We start from the raw sequence: 19,436 nt of genomic DNA on the forward strand, positions 1-19,436 counted from the left end.
GTTTAGGTCTCAGCTGGAATAGACTCGAGGAAAAATAGGTTTTTGGAGAGGGTGCAGAGGTGATTTACCTGAATATCAGTAATGAGGCACACTACTTATGTGTAGAAACTAGAGAAGATGGGAATTTTCTATTTAGAGCAGAGAAGGTTAAGGAGAGATTTAATAGAGACTGTGGGTAAGGTCACTGAATCAGGCCCTCACCATTCCTCTCCTCTTTCGTCATTCCTCCCTTTTGTCTCTCAGATCTCTGTCCCTTCCTTCCCTTTCTCCATCCCTTCCTTGCCTGCCCCACATACCTCCCTTCTCACTCTCTTTTTCCACCTCCTACATCCCTTTTCTCTCCCCTCCATCTATTCCTTCTACCCCCACCCCCCCCCTCTTCCATCTTCCTGCCCACCCACTGATCAACACAGACTAGATCAATGTAAAGAACAGAAGAAAGCCATTCAGCTCAACAGGTCCACACTAGCCTCCTCTTCACAACCCTCTCCTTCACCTGACCCACTGAAGATATCCTTCAATACCATGCTGGTATGACTCAGATGTTTACAGCACAGGACGCCATTTGGCCCATCGTGTACTCAGTAGTCTCACGTTCAATAAAATGCCACCTTCCTGTCCCCAATTCCCTCCCCATTTGTCCCCCTCCCTCTCGCCATTTCTTTCTCTCCCTCCCACCCCTCTCCCTATGTCTCTCCCCCTCCCCATCTTTCTTTCTCTTCCTCCCTCCCAATCCCCCTTGCCCCAACCCCTCTCTCTCTCCCTCCCTCCCCATCTCTCTCTCTCTCCCTCCATCACCATCCCTCCCTCCCCATCTCACTCTTTACCTCCCTTCCTCCCAATCACTTTCTCACCCTTCCTCCCCATCTCTCGCTCTTTTCCTCCCTCCTTCACCATCTCTATTTCTGCCTCCCCATCTCTCTCTCCACCCTCTCTCACCATCTTTTTCTCTCTCCTTCCCCCCCATCTCTTTCTCTCCATCCCACCCCCTCACCCTATGTCTCTCCCCCTCCCTCCCACTCCCCATCTTTCTTTCTTTCCCTCCCTTCCAATCCCTCTCCCTTGCCCAACCACTCTCCCTCCCTCCCCCCCCACCCCCCATCTCTATCCCTTCCCATCTCACTCTTTACCTCCCTTCCCATCTCTCTCTCATCTCACTCTTTGTGTCCCTTCCCATCTCTCTCCCTCCCTCCCCATCTCTCTCTATCCCTTCCCATCTCACTCGTTACCTCCCTCCCCATCTCTCGCTCTTTTCCTCCCCCCCCATCTCTTTACCTCCCTTCCCATCTCTCTCCCTATCCTCCCCATCTCTCTCTATCCTCACACCCCATCTCCCTCTTCCCTCACTCCCCATCTCTCTCCCTCCCCGTCTCTCTTTCTTTCCCTTCCCCCTCCCTCCCCGTCTCTCTCTTCCCCCTCCCTCCCGTCTCTCTCTCTTCCTCCTCCCTCCCCGTCTCTCTCTCTTCCCCCTCCCTCCCCGTCTCTCTCTCTCTCTTCCCCCTCCCTCCCCGTCTCTCTCTCTTCCCCCTCCCTCCCCGTCTCTCTCTCTTCCCCCTCCCTCCCCATCTCTCTCTCTCTCTCTTCCCCCTCCCTCCCCGTCTCTCTCTCTTCCCCCTCCCTCCCCATCTCTCTCTCTCTCTCTTCCCCCTCCCTCCCCGTCTCTCTCTCTTCCCCCTCCCTCCCCATCTCTCTCTCTTCCTCCTCCCTCCCCATCTCTTTCTCTTCCTCCTCCCTCCCCATCTCTCTCTCTCTTCCTCCTCCCTCCCCATCTCTCTCTCTCTTCCCCCTCCCTCCCATCACTCTCTCTTCCCCCTCTCCCTCCCTCCCCATCACTCTCTCTCTCCTCCCTCCCCATCACTCTCTCTCTCCTCCCTCCCCATCACTCTCTCTCTCCTCCCTCCCCATCATTCTCTCTCTCCTCCCTCCCCATCACTCTCTCTCTCCTCCCTCCCCATCACTCTCTCTCTCCTCCCTCCCCATCACTCTCTCTCTCCTCCCTCCCCATCACTCTCTCTCTCCTCCCTCCCCATCACTCTCTCTCTCCTCCCTCCCCATCACTCTCTCTCTCCTCCCTCCCCATCACTCTCTCTCTCCTCCCTCCCCATCACTCTCTCTCCTCCCTCCCCATCACTCTCTCTCTCCTCCCTCCCCATCACTCTCTCTCTCCTCCCTCCCCATCACTCTCTCTCTCCTCCCTCCCCATCACTCTCTCTCCCCCTCCGCTCTCCACTTCCCCTTCCCTCTCTCATCCAACGCCCTCCCTCCACCCATCTCTCTCTCTCTCATCCATTGCCCTCCATCCACCCCCCATCTCTCTCCCTCTCATCCATTGCCCTCCGTCCACCCCCCATCTCTCTCCCTCTCATCCATTGCCCTCCGTCCACCCCCCATCTCTCTCCCTCTCATCCATTGCCCTCCCTCCACCCCCCCATCTCTCTGCCTCCCCACCCTCTCACCATTCATCCCCTCTTGCCCTCCCTCCTTCCCTGTCTCCCCCCCTCACCCTCCTGCCCTGCCCCTCCGTCACCCTCCTTCCCTGTCCCCCCCCCCTCCTTCCCTGTCCCCCCTCTCACCCTCCTTCCCTGTCCCCCCTCTCACCCTCCTTCCCTGTCCCCCCTCTTACCCTCCTTCCCTGTCCCCCCTCTCACCCTCCTTCCCTGTCCCCCCTCTCACCCCCCTTCCCTGTCCCCCCTCTCACCCTCCTTCCCTGTCCCCCCTCTCACCCTCCTTCCCTGTCCCCCCTCTCTCTCACCATCCCACCCTCTCTCCCACCTTGTCCCCCTCTCTATCTCTCTCTCTCTCCCTCCCTCCCTCCCCGTACTTGTTCATTCTTTTCCCCAAGATAAAAGCAAAATACTGCAGATGCTGGAAATCTGAAACAAAAACCAGAAAATGCTGGAAAAACTCAGCAGGTCTGACAGCCTCTGTGGAGAGAAAGACAGAGTCAGTCGGACTCCAAACAGTAACTCTGTCTTTCTATCCACAGATGTTTCCAGCAATTTTCTGCTTTTTGTTCCTTCTTCTCCCCATCTCCCTTTCCTTCCCTCTCATCCCCCACCCCCACCAGCGCGCGCCGGCCTGCTCACCGCCCTCTCTTATCGTGGCTCCCCATTGGCCGGCGGCGCATCACGGTTTGGCCCCTCCCCCGCCCTCTCCTATTGGGGCCTGCTATTGGCCGGCAAGCGGGTTGCTGGGGGTGACGGTGATGGGGGGGAGGAGGAGGAGGAGGAGGAGAAGGGGGCGGGTCCGGTCCGTGCGGGTGGCTCTGGGAAGCCCCGTGTCGCGCCGGGAGCGGGATCCATGAGGCGGCCGCGGCCATTTTAGCGACAGCATCAACCTTGTTTCCAAAAAAAAAAATCAACAAATCCAATCGGGGGTTGGGGGGGACGGGCAGAACCGCACCGCCAGCCCGGAGGAGACGGTAAAGAGGTACGCGCGGCAGGAGGGGGGGAGGGATTGGTTGGCGACCGGGACAGGCAAGAGAGAGATCTTAACGGGCCTTTGGGGGGGGGTGGTGGTGGTGAAGCTGAGGCCGTGGAGCCGCGCAGTTGCCCCGTGGGCGCTAGGCCGCGGCCCCAACACTTTGTCCTTCGGCCCCGGGCTGAGGGGGGAATTGTACAGCGCCCGGAGGGTAAAGCCCTGCAAATAAATCCGATTTGCAAATTATTCTCGATGCTTCTCCGGCTGCAGTAGTTTTGCACTGAGGGGGTGGGGGGGGGGGAGTGGGGAATAAGTGAGACAAAATGAAAGGTGCAGGAGAGGCCTGAGCAACAACCGCCGCTTCCACAGGCGATTCCAACCCCAGCTTCTTTTATCATCATCATTTAAAATATATATATATATATATATCATCGATTTCGTTTTTGGGCAAATCTTGAAATTCCCGAAGCAATTGTTGTTCCTTCTCTTCCCCCCCCCCCCCCCCCAACCTCAATCCGGCCTTTGTTCTTTTGTTATAATTTTTAAAAAAATTTATGCATTGCCAGGAGGCAGAGGGGTCGTTTATTTTTTTTGTCTTGTTTGATCTATTTTTCTGTACAAGGTTGCCTTACGTTTCCAACTCTGGCCAGGAGAAATGGCGCGTTTTTTTTTTCGTATTTTAACCCATGGTTTTATTGGGGGCGGGGGTGGGGGAAGGTGAGAGGATCTGAGCTGAGTTGGGCTGTCCTGTCCCCTGTTATTTTGAGTTTTTGTCTCATATCCAGCAGTGCCCCCCCCCCCCCCCCCCGGGGTTATCAATTCGGGGCTTCTTCGTGTTTCTGTAGAATATGTGTGGGGTGGGTAGAGGAATAGATCCTCATCTTTCTCTCTCTCTCTCCCCCCCCCCCTTCCTCTCAACACACAGTCGGATTCTTTAAGCCTTAACTTGCTTTTTAAATCATAAAAGGTACGCTGAGGATTGAATATTTATCTGCCAATTTTTTTTTTATAATAATCATTCTTATTAGAGTAGGTTTCTTTTTTTTTTGGGGGGGTTTGATAACTGTGGATGCAACATGTGCCTTCTCCTCATTGTTGTGCCGAGTTGACGCGTGGGCGAACTGGGCATTTTAGTAGTACACGTGGATTAAATAGTTTTGCTTCGTGGTAAGAGTGAGCGGCTTTTTTTGGTCGTGGAAGCTTTGAGAGACTTGTCCGCACGGGAGCTTTATGTCCACATGCTTTTGGAGTTTGGAATCTGCAGATTATGAACTTGCTTCTGTGCTTTAATGTCCAAAACACCTTTTGCTAGGGGAAGATGTATTACTTAGTTTAACCACGGTTTCCATCTATCTAGTATACATAATGAAGGAGTTTTGTGCGGATAAAGGTATAAGAGCTTGCATAATACATCTTGAGCTTTTCATAGTGGTTTAGGTTTTTAATTTGTGCTTTTTCGATGGGCCATGTACTTAACTATATTTCAGTTAGCTTAGGCACTGGATAAATCTCCCCAAGGACTTATGTTGATATGTATGTGATACTGCCTACATGTTCGTTTTAAACATGAAATGGTAGCTCTTGAAACTGCCAGTGATTTATTCTTAAATTACTATACAATTGGAGGTGGGAGTTTTGTAATTTTTGCTGTATTGCTGATGAGTGCTGAAGGCTGTTTTATCATTTGAAATAATTTGATTTCAACCCAGAGTTTAATCTGAAATACCAAGCAATATTTACGTAACGGTTTCATTGGATTCATGTTTTGAATTGGTTTGTGTGAATTCCAAGTTACATGTTTCATTTGTGATGGTACAATTTGCTTTAAACAACTTCAGAAATTGTGCACTTGATACCACAGCTTGAGTAGTAGTATCCATAGCCAAGCATTCAAACTGACACAATTTGGAATGTTTCTTTTAAACTCTACTCAAACAACGATCGATCTATAAACTTTTATAACGAAAATCACTGGAAATTGCTATTATTTTCCCTACATGGCCACACCATCAAAAGTAATCACTTGGCCATGATGTGCTTTCAGACATCTTGAGGTCATGAAAGGTGCTTTACTGATAAACAAGCTATTAGAAAGTTTTTTAAAAATGATTACTAGAGAACATAAATCCAAATTTACCTCATGTATTTACATTATTAGGTCAGAGGAGTGATTTAATTCATAATAGGACTTGTCAAATTAGGTTACATATTACACATGCTTTTTGTGCATATGGCTATGTTAATTATTGGGTTAAGTGCTCGGTATGTAAAAAAAACCCGCGCAAATAAAATTAAACACTAGTAATTATATTCGGTTGATGCAGAAATATACATTTCCCCTCCCAGGTAATAGGTAGGCAAATGGCGATCACAATATAGAGAATAAAGAACCCTTTGTTAGCTGCAAGTTTACATATTTTCCATGATTCATTTATGTTATAGCTCAGGGGATCGATTGGCCAATTATGTATGTGGCGGCTCTTTTGAAAGCTATCCAATTTGTCTTTTCCCTTATCTTTCTTCCCTCTCCTGCCATTGTTTTGCAAGTTACACACTTGCACATCCATGCCCTGTGGTTATATATATAAAAAAGTTCTTCCTCATTTACTCTTTTAAATTCACTCACAATTTTGAGCATCCCTATTAGACCCCTCCTTAATTTTCTTTGCTTTAAGAAGATAAACCCAAGTTCTCCAATCTCCATATAACTGAAGCCCTTCATCCCTGATATAATTCTCTGCACCCTTTCCAAGGCTTTGGCATCCTTTCCTAAAATGTGGCACTTTACGTTAGATGCAGAATGCTAGCAGAGGGCTAGTCACAGTAATTTATAAACCTTTAGTAGAACTATATTGACCCTCGAGAGGCACCACTGTATAGTTCTTTCCTACCTAAAAGAAACTACTTTCCCCTACTTTGGTTTCTGTCTATTAGCCAAATTTATACCCATTCTGGCAATACCCTTGCATCCCAAGGGCTTCAGTTTGGCTAACAAGTTATGATGTAGCATTAAATCTATTGCCTTTTGGAAGTCTGTACATAAAATTAGCTGGATTAACATCAACAATCCTTTCCATTATTACATTGAAGAACTCAATTGAGTTTGTAAGATGGGGCAATTTGTGAAGGTGTGATTCATTAATCCATGTTTTTTCAAGTGGAAATTAATTTCCCCATGACTAGCATTAGATTGAGAGGCTTGTAATTACTGGGTTTATCTCTCACTTCACCCCCCCACCCCTATTTTTTTTGAACACACGTGTAACATTTGCAACCTTCCAGCTTCTGGCACCAACCACTTCCATTTCCAAGGATGATTGAGAGATTGTGGCCAGGACCTCTGCTATACTTTTACCTATATTTCACCTATACTTTTATCAACAACTTGGGATTCATCCCATCTGGTTCGGGTGACATTTTTCTTTTGAGCTGCCAGTGTTTAAGTACCTCTTTATCTATTTTTATCCTATTGTATTTCTCTATCTATCTTCCTTTACTATGGCATTCGTATTGTCCTCTTTTTGAAAAGGAGTTTGGCTTTAAAAAAAAGTTGCAAAGTTCTCATTCAGTACTTCAGTCACGGTCTCTGCTGTGGAAGATTTTTTTTTCTTTTGGACTCTTATCAGCTCCATACCTCCTTTGACTATCCTTGCTGACCTGTCTTGTATTGTTCTCTGATATATGTGCCATTCAGAAATAAAAGTTGTGCAAATGCGGTTTGTATGAAATCTTTGGCTAGCTACAAGTAATGTAGTAGTTTTATTTTAAGGTTTGTATCGTATTATTTTCTTTCATTCAGTTAAAAACTCTTTGAAATAGAGAAGCATTCATTTAGAATTATGCTAATGCCTTGATTTGGAATTATAATTCCAGAGATGATAGAGTAAAAATTCTGCTGTCCAGGAACTTTGACCTTTACATTGCTGGGTATTAGTTTTTGTTGTGAATTTCTGATGAATAGCTTGTGCTTATCAATAGGACTGATCCCAGTAGGGTTGATCAGGTTCATTTACTTCATTATTGAAGGGTTAAATAACTGCTCTGGATGCATCTTTGCTGAGATAACACAGTACTGGAAGGTGCACCTCTGTTCCAAGTACCAGCATCAAGCACCATCAGGTCAGGCATAGTTCCAGTTGGGTATGTAGCATTGAGCCCACTCTCTGCAGCTTTGATAAGGTGCCTGACTTCTAAGCTTAGAGGACCCCTACTGAACCAGCGTGACATTTCCATTTCCTACACTAGCCATCTCTGTTGCTGAGTGGTGAATAGTGGGCAGCTTTTGTATTATGGACTTCAGTCCATTGGGAAATGCCCAAACTCATTTCACTTAGGACCCTTTAGGATAGAAGAAACTTTCATCTTGTTTATCTGGGCTAGATTTAAACTCTGGTCCAAGAGGTGACGGAACAGTGTTCTAGCCCACTGTGCCACCCCAAGTCCCAGTGTTTACATAGCATTTTGCAATGAAGCCTTGTTACAATCTGATATGCAGAGGAAAAGAAAATGGTCTTAAATAGTATTTTTTTTCATTCCAGCTGTAATTAGAAATGGCTACTGAGGTGAATGGAAATGCAGCGCAGGTGAAGGAGGAGGAAGAACCCATGGATACCTCATCTGCTGTCACTCATTCAGAACACTACCAGGTGCTAATAGATGCTGGCTTGCCACAGAAAGTAGCAGAAAGGCTAGATGATATCTTTCAAACAGGTATAATATGCCCTTACCTGTGGTTTTAGTAGTCCAAAATATTGCTTTAACCTGAAAATGATATGTAACTGGAAAACTCCTGACTTGCTGCTGACAAATTTGAGATGGATTTGACACTTGATGCGTTTGTTGAATTCAAAAGATATTGCTGTGTATAATTTTTGCCAGCATTTGTAGTGGTATTGGTAGTGCATTATTTTGTCATTTGTTTATGTAGGGCTCAAAATTAAAGCAGAAGAACCATAGAGACCAGAAGCAATGGCTGATGATAGCCATTGTCTGCTGAATTAAATGTTTGAAACAAGCTTGCTATATCTTCACAGGTGTTTGAAAGTTGTGCACACAAAGCAAACACAAAAAAAGAGCATGTAGGCAGTTATTGTGAAGAATTTCAATATGAATGTGTGCCTTTAGGTTAATTGTGAAATGATCTTAGTCTAGTAGATTTCCTAATTTTGAGCCCTACCTAAACTGCTAATGTTTATTTTACGGCATATAGAACCATAAGATGGAATTGTACAGCATGTTTTAGTGCCCGCTGAAGGTGATGATCAGTGGTTTTGATCTGCTTCCAGTAATACAGTCCTTATTTAACTTGAAACTTGTGGCATTGCATCAAATGCCCAGAGTGGTTAAGTGACTGCTGTACCTCTTACTCCTAATTGCATCACATTTTCCCCGGGTGTTAAGTCAGCTGTTATTATTGTTAATTTGATATTAAGTGCACAATGAAGCATAAAGAAAAACATTAAAATACCTTTAGAAGGTAAAAACAAAAAACTGCGGATGCTGGAAATCCAAAACAAAAACAGAAACAGGAGTACCTGGAAAAACTCAGCAGGTCTGGCAGCATTGGCGGAGGAGAGCACAGTTAACGTTTCGAGTCCTCATGACCCTTCAACAGAACTGTTCTGTTGAAGGGTCATGAGGACTTGAAACGTCAACTGTGTTGTCCTCCGCCGATGCTGCCAGACCTGCTGAGTTTTTCCAGGTATTTCTGTTTCTGTTTTTACCTTTAGAAGGTGTTGGTTATGAAATATTACCTACTGGTAAAGAGAATGGAATAATCCAGAAATGTAAATATAAAATTGTAAAGAGGAATTTTATGTTAGTGGCTTTCACCTCTGCAACATTTTGCCTTCCATTTTGAAAATCCAATTGCTAAAATAAAATTACCATAGTTGGTTACTGCTGTAGGAACTGTACGTCTTAACTTGTACAGTTTGGGTTTCCAGTTCTTCGTTTTAGTGTTCATTGATAGAAATTTCAAATACAACTAAGATCTAGACATATTTAATTAAAAATACCCTTTTTAGAACATTATCGACAGTGGTCTAGGGACTGAATTGCGTATGTAAGATGGATTCCATTCCTGGATGAGACAGAATATGTAGTTAAAATGTAACCAGCTCATGATGTAGGCATGGTATATAAAAGATGAGTTAGTGTCTACATGGTTCAAGCGTGAATTATATCTTATTAGATTTGTATCTTGTTTCATTGTACGTGTGCTGAAGGGCATTACTGTACTTTCATAATATATTAAAATATACAAATGTCTAAAGTATGCATTACAATGTTATCACTCAGAATGCAGCCTTTGAGCTCAGCACTTCATGGCAGCTTAAGCAGAAGCTGGTAATGATGTTAAAACGTCCCAAAGAATATGCACACTGATCTGAAGATTTGGATGAGGCAGAAACAATAATTATGTTGTTTTTCTTTTTGTCCCTGGTTCCTAATGTTAACTTGAAGGTAGTTGCATAAGTTTTGGAAGTAGATCATGAAATTAGCGCACTTTCATATATGAATTTATATACATTTAAAATTTATTTGGCTGTTATTATCTAACACTTAAGCTTCAAATTTTGTTTGCAGGGTTAGTATCTTATGCTGATCTTGATGAGAGAGCCATTGATGCCCTCAGAGAGTTCAATGAAGAAGGAGCACTGTCCGTATTGCAACAGTTTAAGGAAAGTGACCTATCACACGTGCAGGTAATGTATACTGATAATACGAGTTTGCACTTCTGATATGTTGTAGTGGTAAGGGGTCAATTTGTACTTCGTGACATCTGAGAAATTAAAAGATAATTAATATTGATTTTCCTTTAGTTTCATATAGTTGGAGGGAAGATACAGAATGTCAAAAGGAAAACTAATAAAAATGTTAAATGAACAATAACTATGGAGGAGAAAGGGCAGAACTAGACAAAGGGATACAGTTTATAATATTTAATGTTATGAAATAAAATTTTCTGTATTTGACTTGAATTTCAAGTAATGCTTTCAGCCATTGTTGCAATTTCATGTTATTGGTTCATTCTTTCCTTTCAGAATAAAAGTGCCTTTCTGTGTGGAGTAATGAAGACCTACAGGCAGCGGGAGAAGCAAGGTAGCAAAGTACAGGATGCTACGAAGGGTCCAGATGAGTCAAAAATTAAGGTATAGACACATTTCTAAAATGAGTGTCAAATTCAGTGAAGTCCTTGTGAAATTTGCTAGCTATTGTAGGATAGTTTGATACAGAGAGGTTGAAGTCTGTCAAAATATCTGTTTGAATTAATTAATTGCATAAAGCATCATAGTAATATTTGTATTTTTGGATTCCATATTGAACATAGAAATGTTACCCTGCTCTGGAGATTGACTGTACTCTCAACCTGTTAGCTGACTGACATCAGCATCAAGTTTCCTATGTTTTCTGTTTTGCCAAAGCCTGTTAAAAACATGGAGGACACTTTATAAAGCTCCTGAGTCTTTGTATGAAGTCATTTTCACTTCTCCATAGATTTTGCCTGCAGTCTTAATTTTGGTTAAGTAAAAAAGGCATTTCTCACATACATAGGCAGTTCTTCAACATGTGTTCAGTATATGAGCTAAGATATATAACAGTATACTCTCCACAGTTCTTGAGTATTGCTTACTAAAATGTCACTAGCAAGGTTTTGCTTTGAATGTATGCTTAGAGTTTCCTGGTGGACACCAGTTCTTCTGTCATGTCATTTTATAATGTAATTACATGATAACTTTCGTATGCTTAGTAGAAAACACTTGCATTTATATTATGGCTTTCGTGTAGCAAGAATGCTATGGTAATTTACAAATGGAGCAGTAACCAGTTAGTGATGGAGTCAAGGAATGTAGTTACAATGGGATTTTGAAGTTGTAAAGAGAAAAAGCAAGTCAGGGGATGTTTAGGAAGAGAATTGCAGGAGGCAAGATATCTGAAGGCCCTGGGATCATCTTAAATATGTTTACCATTTTCAGTTTGAGAAGTATAGATGAGAGGTAAATGTCCATTGAGTAGGATACTCCTAAGGTTGTCGTAGAAAACTTGGAGATATTTAAAGTCTTCTGGGATAATGTAAGCCTTCCTGGATTCACAACACAACTGAGACATAGTGTGGACATTTGGAATAAATCAAACCCACTATTTCTCCTAAGAGAAATACATATGAGACTAGTCAGTTAAATTGCTCTGTTGGTTTGACTGTAACTGAATGTTGACTCTCAATTGCATGTGTTTGCGACTTTACCTGTTTTGCATTGCTTTCAGAGAGAGAATCTTAATACTAATCACATTTTCTATTTAATATATACTGGTATCACATTCACCATGAATTGTTAATGGCTCATTTAGGCACTGCTGGAACGGACAGGCTACACTTTGGATGTAACTACAGGACAAAGGAAGTATGGTGGTCCTCCTCCTGATAGTGTGCATTCGGGTCCACAGCCTGGAATCGGAACAGAGGTCAGTAGTGTACAATGATGAGCTGTCAGTCCTATGATCTATTGAACTAGTTCAATGATGTTCAGGATGTTTTGCAATTCAGAACATGAGGATTTCCAGCTAGTACTTGATCTGATGCTGAAGGAAAGTGGATATTTCCTGGTTTCAATACTTAAATTTAAAAAGAGAATAGGTATGCAAAAAATTCATGAATGTGAAATCAGTGTGTAATGTTTTGAAGGGTTAGAATTAGTGTATCTGACAGTGATTCATTGTCTCCAAATCCCTCGTGTACTTTACTGTGGCACAGTTTTATGCCAGCAGTAAATTTACTAAATTGTTTTGAGTATCAGCATGAATTAAATATAAAACAACTGCTATGTTTTTGTTAACATAATTTGAACTAGTGGATAATTTAACTCTTTGAGTAAAAAGGACAATTGAATTAACAGGAGTAAACTGTGCTGCAGGACCAGTTTTTTATTTGTGGGATGTCGATGAGAGAATCATATTTGTCAAGATGCTGGCAGATGGGCTTTCTGTTTTAACATCTCAAGCAAAGGATGACACATCTGAATCTAGCACTCATTCAGGGTCCATCTAGGTCTAGAGTCTATGCTCAAATACTGGAGTGAGGATTTAATCCACAAATTTGTGACTTGGATGAGAGTGCTGCCATTTGATCCAGTGAGATGATGTGTTCCGGTGTGGGTGCCTGGTGAGGACAGGAATGACCTCAGTTGTAATATGTGCTTGGTGAAGTAACCTGATAATGCTTGCTATATCAACATGCTCATGAGACATGACTACTTGAAGACACATTGCAGGGTTGCTTCCACCTATGGTACTGCATGTCAGCATAAGAATCATAGGAAATAGGAGCATGTTTGGGCATTTGGCCCATCAAGCCTGCTCTGCCATTCGATAAGATCATGGCTGATTTGATTGTGGCATTAACTTCACTTGCCTGCCTGTCCCCCCATAACCCTTATTTCCCTTGTCAGCCAGAGCTACCCAGGTCCACCTGTCCACCAGGATCTCGTCCAAGGCCATGAGTGTTATGAATTCCTTCATTGTCGATGTTTTCGAGTGCATCGCCTCCGAGGCTTCACACCTCATTCACTACAACACACCCCGCACCATCTTGGCCAGGGAGATCCAGAGCGCCGTCTGCCTCATCCTGCAGGGGAACTGGCCAAACATGCCGTCTCCGAAGGCACCAAAGCGGTCACCAAATATACCAACTCCGTTTAGGTCAATCAGTCTAAAGATTGTAAAAGAAAACAATCTGTCTAACTCAGCCTTGAATACATTTAATGAGCCAGCCTCAACTGCTTGCTAAGATAGAAAATTCCAAAGACTAATGACCCTCTGAGCAGAAATTCCACCTTAAATGGGAGACCCCCTAATTTTAAACTCCCCCCTCTCTCCTTCTGATATATGTTTTTTGACAATGGAAACATATTTCAATGACTGCCCAATATTTTTTTAAAAATTCTTTCATGGGCATCACAGGCTGGTCCAGCATTTTCACTGCCCATGCCTAATTGCTTTTGAGAAGGTGATGGTGAGCTGCCGTCTTGAGCTGCTGCAATCCGTGTGATGTAGGTACACCCACAGTGCTGTTAGGGAGGGAAATAAATTAAAAGACGTAGAGAAAAAAGCGTTTAATTTCAAACAGCGTCGGTTTCAGATTATTCTTTAAAATAATTTTAACAGAAGGAAAGACTTTTTTCCTTTATTCTTTCATGGGATATGGGTGTTGCTGGCAAGGCTGGCACTTGTTGCTCATCCCTAATTACCCTTGAAATGAGGCATGTTGGGCCATTTCAGGGGGCAATTAAGAGTCAACCACTTTACTGTGGGTTTGGAGTCAAATGTAGGCTTGACCAGGTAAGGATGGTAGATTTTTTTCCATAAAGGGCTCTAGTGAGCCAGGTGGATTTTTACAACAATTGATGATAGTTTCATGGTCACCATTACTGAGACAAGCTTTTATATTCCTGATTTATTTATTGAATTTAAATTTCTCTGGCTGCAATAGTGGGATTTGAACCCAGTCCCAAGGCCTTAGCCTGAGCCTCTGGATTACCAGTTCAGTGACCTTATCCCTATGCCACCATCTCCCCCATCACTTAGCTAGCTTGTAAAGAAGTTTGAAGTAGCATTTAACATGTACATAAGTCAATGTTTAGAGAAGGGCAGAAAACTAAATCAGAAGACTTTGCCTTTTTCTGAAAACATAACATTACATATACAATACAGCCAATTTCCCATAGCTTAAAATATCAATGTACATTCAAACATTGTCTGTTGCATCCCAATCCATGTTTGCATGTATAACCGACCTTGTAATCTAAAATACCCTTGCATAAATCAAAGCTCAAATTCCTGACAGTTGTAGAATGTTGAGGTAAGAGAATAAGGGAGATTGAAAAAATTTGTACCTATACGTGTTTTGACTGCTTACTTCATACCCTGGCTAATACACAGAATGATTGATAGTAACTGCTCCTTGCCGCTCCTATTGAAGGTTTCCACTGTACCTTGAATGTGGAATCAATGCGTTAAACACGAAGTAATTGTTAACTTGTTAGCTGTCTTCCATACAGGATTGATCCACACCTGAAGATGACTAACTGGCCCAGAAAACATCTTTACTGTAAAGGCTGAAAAACACAATTTTGAGGCTTCATGAACTTGATTTACATGTAATTTTGCAGTGGGGGGGATAGACCATTCGACCCAACCAGTCCATAATAGAGTTTACGGCCAACACAAGCCTCCTCCCACGTTATTTTATCTAATCCTATCAGCATTCTGTTCCTTTCTCACTTGAATACTGATCTAGCTTCCCCTTAAATACATCTGTGCTATTATTTCTAATCTCCAATGATGAAGCGAAGAATTGTATAAATCCAGTTTTAGTTATAAACATGCTGCAAAGATGCATTAGTATTATTCCTTGAGCCAAAATATACTCGGGTGTGGCATGGCAACATTTTCTTGTATTTTATTTACAATTTGATTGCTTTGATACTTTAGGTCTTCGTGGGGAAGATACCCAGGGATTTGTATGAAAATGAACTTGTCCCTTTGTTTGAAAAAGCTGGTTCTATCTGGGATCTGCGACTAATGATGGATCCTCTGTCCGGTCAGAACCGTGGCTATGCTTTTGTGACTTTCTGCAACAAGGATGCAGCACAAGAGGCTGTCAAACTGGTAAGTATCATTTTGATGTTAATGCTACTATTCCAAAACCAACACTTAAAAACATTTAAAATTTTGTCTAGACTGCAAATTCTTTAGCTTTTCAAGCAACCTTTTCTACTCAAAGTGGTGCAGTAAAGCTGTAAGTTTCCATTGAAAAATCACAATACTTGAATTATCTACATTGGAAAGAACCACTCCACAAATTTTAACATAAATTGAACCTCTGTATCTCTTATTTTGTAGTGTGATAACTATGAAATCCGTCCTGGTAAACACATTGGAGTTTGCATTTCTGTGGCCAACAACAGGCTGTTTGTTGGCTCTATTCCAAAGAACAAGACCAAGGAAAACATAATGGAAGAATTCAGCAAAGTCACAGGTTAGGACCGAATTCATCCAGATGGCAGAAAACAACTTAAACCTTTTTTTAAAAATCGGTTTTATTTCTTGTGTGTACCTTGGGGCTGGGTAGAACTTGATTCACCACTTCTGTTTCTTGATTTATTCTCAGAATAACTGCTGTAGACATTTTCTTCACAAAACAGTGACATTTTGCAAACAAAAGAAGTATTACTCATAATTTTACTTTGAGGTCCCTGTACCCCCGCCATTGCCCATCCCCCAATTATTCACCACTTCAGTGCATTACTGAGGGTGACCGCTGCACTACCAGAGGTGCTGCCTTTCAGAAAAGTTAAACCGTGGCCTTGTCTGTTCCCTTCGGTGAGTGTAAAAGATCCCATGCCAGTATTTTGAAGAGCATTAGCGGGCTTTCCTTGGTGACCTGGCCAACATTTATCCCTCAGCCAACATCATCAAAACATTCTGGGGGTTACCATTAACCAGAAACTGAACTGGACTGGCCATATGAATACTCCAATACAGGAACAGGTTAGGGTCTCGGAATTTTGTGAGGAGTAACTCAACACCTGACTCCCCAAAGCCTGTCCACCAACTATAAAGCACGGCAGGAGTTTGATGGCCACTCTCCACTTGCCTGGATGAGGCGGCTCCAACAAAACTCGAAGCTCAACACAGTCCAGGACAAAGCAGTCAGCTTGATCGGCACCCATCCACCAGCCTAAACATTTACTTCCTCCACCACTTACACTCAGTGGCAGCAGTGTGTTTTGTACGTAGGATGCACTGCAGTAACTCCCCAAGGCTCCTTCTGCACCTTCTAAACCCTTGACCTCTACCACCTAGAAGGACAAGGACAGCAGACGCATGGGAATGCCACCACCTGCAGGTTCCCCTCCAAGCCACACACCATCCTGACTTGGAACTATATCACCATTCTTTCACTGTCACTGGGTCAAAATCCTGGAACTCTGTCCCTAACAGCACTGTGGCAGTACCTAGACCACATGAATGCAGTGGTTCAGGAAGGTGGCTTACCACTACCTTCTAAGGGCAGTTAGGGATGGGCAACAAATGCTGGCCTTGCCAGCGATGCCCGCATCCCATGATAGCATACTTCCTGTGTTACAGAAGTGACTGTACTTAAAGTATTTAATTGACTGTAAAGTGCTTTGGGACATTCTAAGATTGTGAAAGGGGCTATATAAACGCAAGATCTTTTCTTTACGTTTTCAGTTATTAACAGGATGAAAAAGGAGGAAGAGTAGGCCTCATAGTAAAGGATGACATAAGGACAGTAGTGAGAAAGGATCTTGGTTCAGAAGATCAGGAGGCAGAAACCGTATAGGTGGAGATTAGAAATAAAAAGGGTCAGAAAATAGGGAGTAGTTCACAGGCTTCCTCAATAGCAGTTGGTCTTTTATGCAGGGGGATTGGAGTACAAGAATAAGAAAGTCTTACGACAATTGTATAGGGCTTTGGTGAGGTCATTCTTGGAGTACTGTGTGCAGATTTTGTTTCCATATTTAAGGAAGGATTTTTAAGGTGATATAGCACAGGTTCACTAGATTGGTTCCACAGATGAGAGTGTTGTCTTATAATGAGAGGCTGACTAAATTGGACCTATATTTGAGTTTAGAAGAATGAGAGGTGACCTCATTGAAACATATAATAAAATATAAGATTCCCCTGTTCACAAGGAATTGAGAATTGGATGTATGCTCTTAATTTTTGGGCCGTTTGGTTTTGAATTCAGTAAAAAGAAAATTGAGGATTTTTTTCCTGTGCATCAACAGATGATTGTAGTGGGGCATGGAAGATGAGTTTTTTTGGGCACCTAATGTGGCCAGCTGGCCAAGTATAGCTACTGCTTCCCTGCAAAAGTATTGGTCAGAAACCTTGAGCAAGTGTGCCATGTTGAATAATTGTAACTAGTAAAATTTCCTATACCAGCTATCCTTTGCCAAGTGAATTTAGTTCAATTTGCACTATAGATTATGATTGGCCAAATTCATTTCACTTTAAGGTTCCTGTTGCTTGCAAATTAAGACTAATATCACCGGAACTTGTATTTGCCCCAGATGTAATCTGCACTTCCCAATCCCCACATATAAATTACGAAGTGGCTTGGAGGCTGCTGCACCTTATTTCACTTTTGAGCTTGAGGGAAAGATTGAAACGTTAGTATTGTGCCATGTGTATTTAGCACATGTGAAAATTTATCAGATGGAGAATGTACACTGTTTAACAATTTGATCAATTTAGTAAGATTGTAATGACAAAAATTATCTTCTAGTTGTAACCCTGATGAATTCTGCTTGTACCCTTAATTATTTGTAATATTCGAATTTATGAATCATTTGGATTACTTCCTTTGTTTCTTATCATCCAGTCAGACCAGTGCATAGTTGACCTTGGAGAGCACACTGATGTAGACATCTCCAAATGTTGCATTCATGTGCTTGCTGTCCTTGTTGAGATCGGGGGCTGAATAAAAAGACAAGATATGTGTCTCCTGCTTTGCTGCTTCTAGGACCCACAACAAATTGCCTCCTAAGCACGGTTGAAAGTTCAATGTCAGCTTTTTTTTGTGTAGCCACATTCTGCCTTACTGGCTGGATGAACAAAGTGTGAAGACATACATATATGTCAAATAAATAGCCAGAATAAGGCTTTCAGGGCCATTAAATTTGGTATCACTTCAAGGACACTATGAAACAATCACTGGTTTTAACTGTTTTGTAATTTTTGCTTATGTGATTGTTTTAAGGTGTTGTGCCCACTTGAACTTCATGATACATTGGGATGTATTGCAGATGAGGTGGAATTAATTGCTAGATTCTATTGTTCTTTTGTTGGATAGCACAAATTTGTTTTGTCACATTCATGTTTTTTTTGTCTCTTGCAGAGGGTCTCACTGATGTTATCCTCTATCATCAGCCTGATGATAAGAAGAAAAACAGAGGCTTCTGTTTCCTAGAATTTGAGGATCACAAATCTGCTGCTCAGGCCAGAAGAAGATTAATGAGTGGCAAGGTCAAAGTCTGGGGCAATGTGGTTACTGTGGAATGGGCAGACCCAGTAGAGGAGCCAGACCCGGAGGTGATGGCAAAGGTAATATATTTAGGAAGAAGAAGAAAATTATTCTATTAAGCAGGTGTAATGCTGACTTTGACATCTTTGCCCATTTATATAAGTTGCCAAGTGCCCTGGGATTTGTTTTTATTGTGGATCAAACCTGGAACTAACTTACATCTTGTGTTTTTGTATTGCATAAAATGATAGTGGAGATGGCTTGATTTGATATGGTTCAACTTGGCATGCTGTTTAAGTTGGATATAAAATCAGTGAAACTAAGGGAGGTTATGTGTGAGTTATACTGATGTCTATTAACAAGCTGCTTGAGTGCATGGCTTAGCAATGGAAATTTTTTTCAGCAGTTCAAATTTCATACGATTGTGCAGAATGAACTGCAAATGTCATCTTTAGTTTTTCACCTCCCAGATGACACTGAAGCTTTTCAGAGATCAAATTTGTAGTTTTATCACTTATCCGCATTTTTCCAATGTCTTCCTCGCCATTACTAATGGTCCTAGCATTGTTAATAATGTCACATTTATTAACTCTATTTACTACTAGGGATTTATCAATATATTACTGGACAGCTTTACTAGCAGTACAGTATTGTGTTCCAGCATTTGGCATTTAACTCCTATTTGGCATTTGAAATTTTTTCTCACTCTCCTCCTACAGGTCAAAGTGCTGTTTGTAAGAAACCTGGCCAGCTCTGTAACAGAAGAAATACTAGAAAAGACTTTTAGTCAGTTTGGAAAACTGGAACGGGTGAAAAAGCTGAAAGACTATGCTTTTGTTCATTTTGAAGACCGAGATGCAGCAGTCAAGGTTTGTGCCAGTTGAGTTGACTGATCTACTTCAGTTGACAGCTTAACTACATACTTCAGAATGGTACCAAGTACCACGTTTGTAGAGATTGTCAT

The 19,436-nt window shown here is 42.4% G+C and overlaps 1 protein-coding gene across 7 annotated transcripts in view; it reads left to right on the forward strand.

Moving 5' to 3' along the window:
• Positions 1-3,242: 3,242 nt before the first annotated feature.
• The window catches only part of LOC144696073 (heterogeneous nuclear ribonucleoprotein R), a 32,158-nt gene continuing 15,964 nt past the window's right edge, over positions 3,243-19,436 (forward strand). For all 7 annotated transcript variants that reach the window (XM_078567310.1, XM_078567309.1, XM_078567311.1 and 4 more), the window contains exons 1-9: positions 3,243-3,421; positions 7,959-8,130; positions 10,009-10,127; positions 10,467-10,574; positions 11,773-11,886; positions 14,911-15,087; positions 15,322-15,457; positions 18,347-18,552; positions 19,192-19,341. In XM_078567310.1, the coding sequence (XP_078423436.1) occupies positions 7,971-8,130; positions 10,009-10,127; positions 10,467-10,574; positions 11,773-11,886; positions 14,911-15,087; positions 15,322-15,457; positions 18,347-18,552; positions 19,192-19,341 (1,170 nt within the window). In that variant the 5' untranslated portion in view covers positions 3,243-3,421; positions 7,959-7,970. The remainder of the gene's footprint in view (positions 3,422-7,958; positions 8,131-10,008; positions 10,128-10,466; positions 10,575-11,772; positions 11,887-14,910; positions 15,088-15,321; positions 15,458-18,346; positions 18,553-19,191; positions 19,342-19,436) is intronic.

The sequence above is a fragment of the Cetorhinus maximus genome, chromosome 21, assembly GCF_964194155.1.
Source record: "Cetorhinus maximus chromosome 21, sCetMax3.hap1.1, whole genome shotgun sequence".
NCBI classification, from domain to species: Eukaryota; Metazoa; Chordata; class Chondrichthyes; order Lamniformes; family Cetorhinidae; genus Cetorhinus; species Cetorhinus maximus.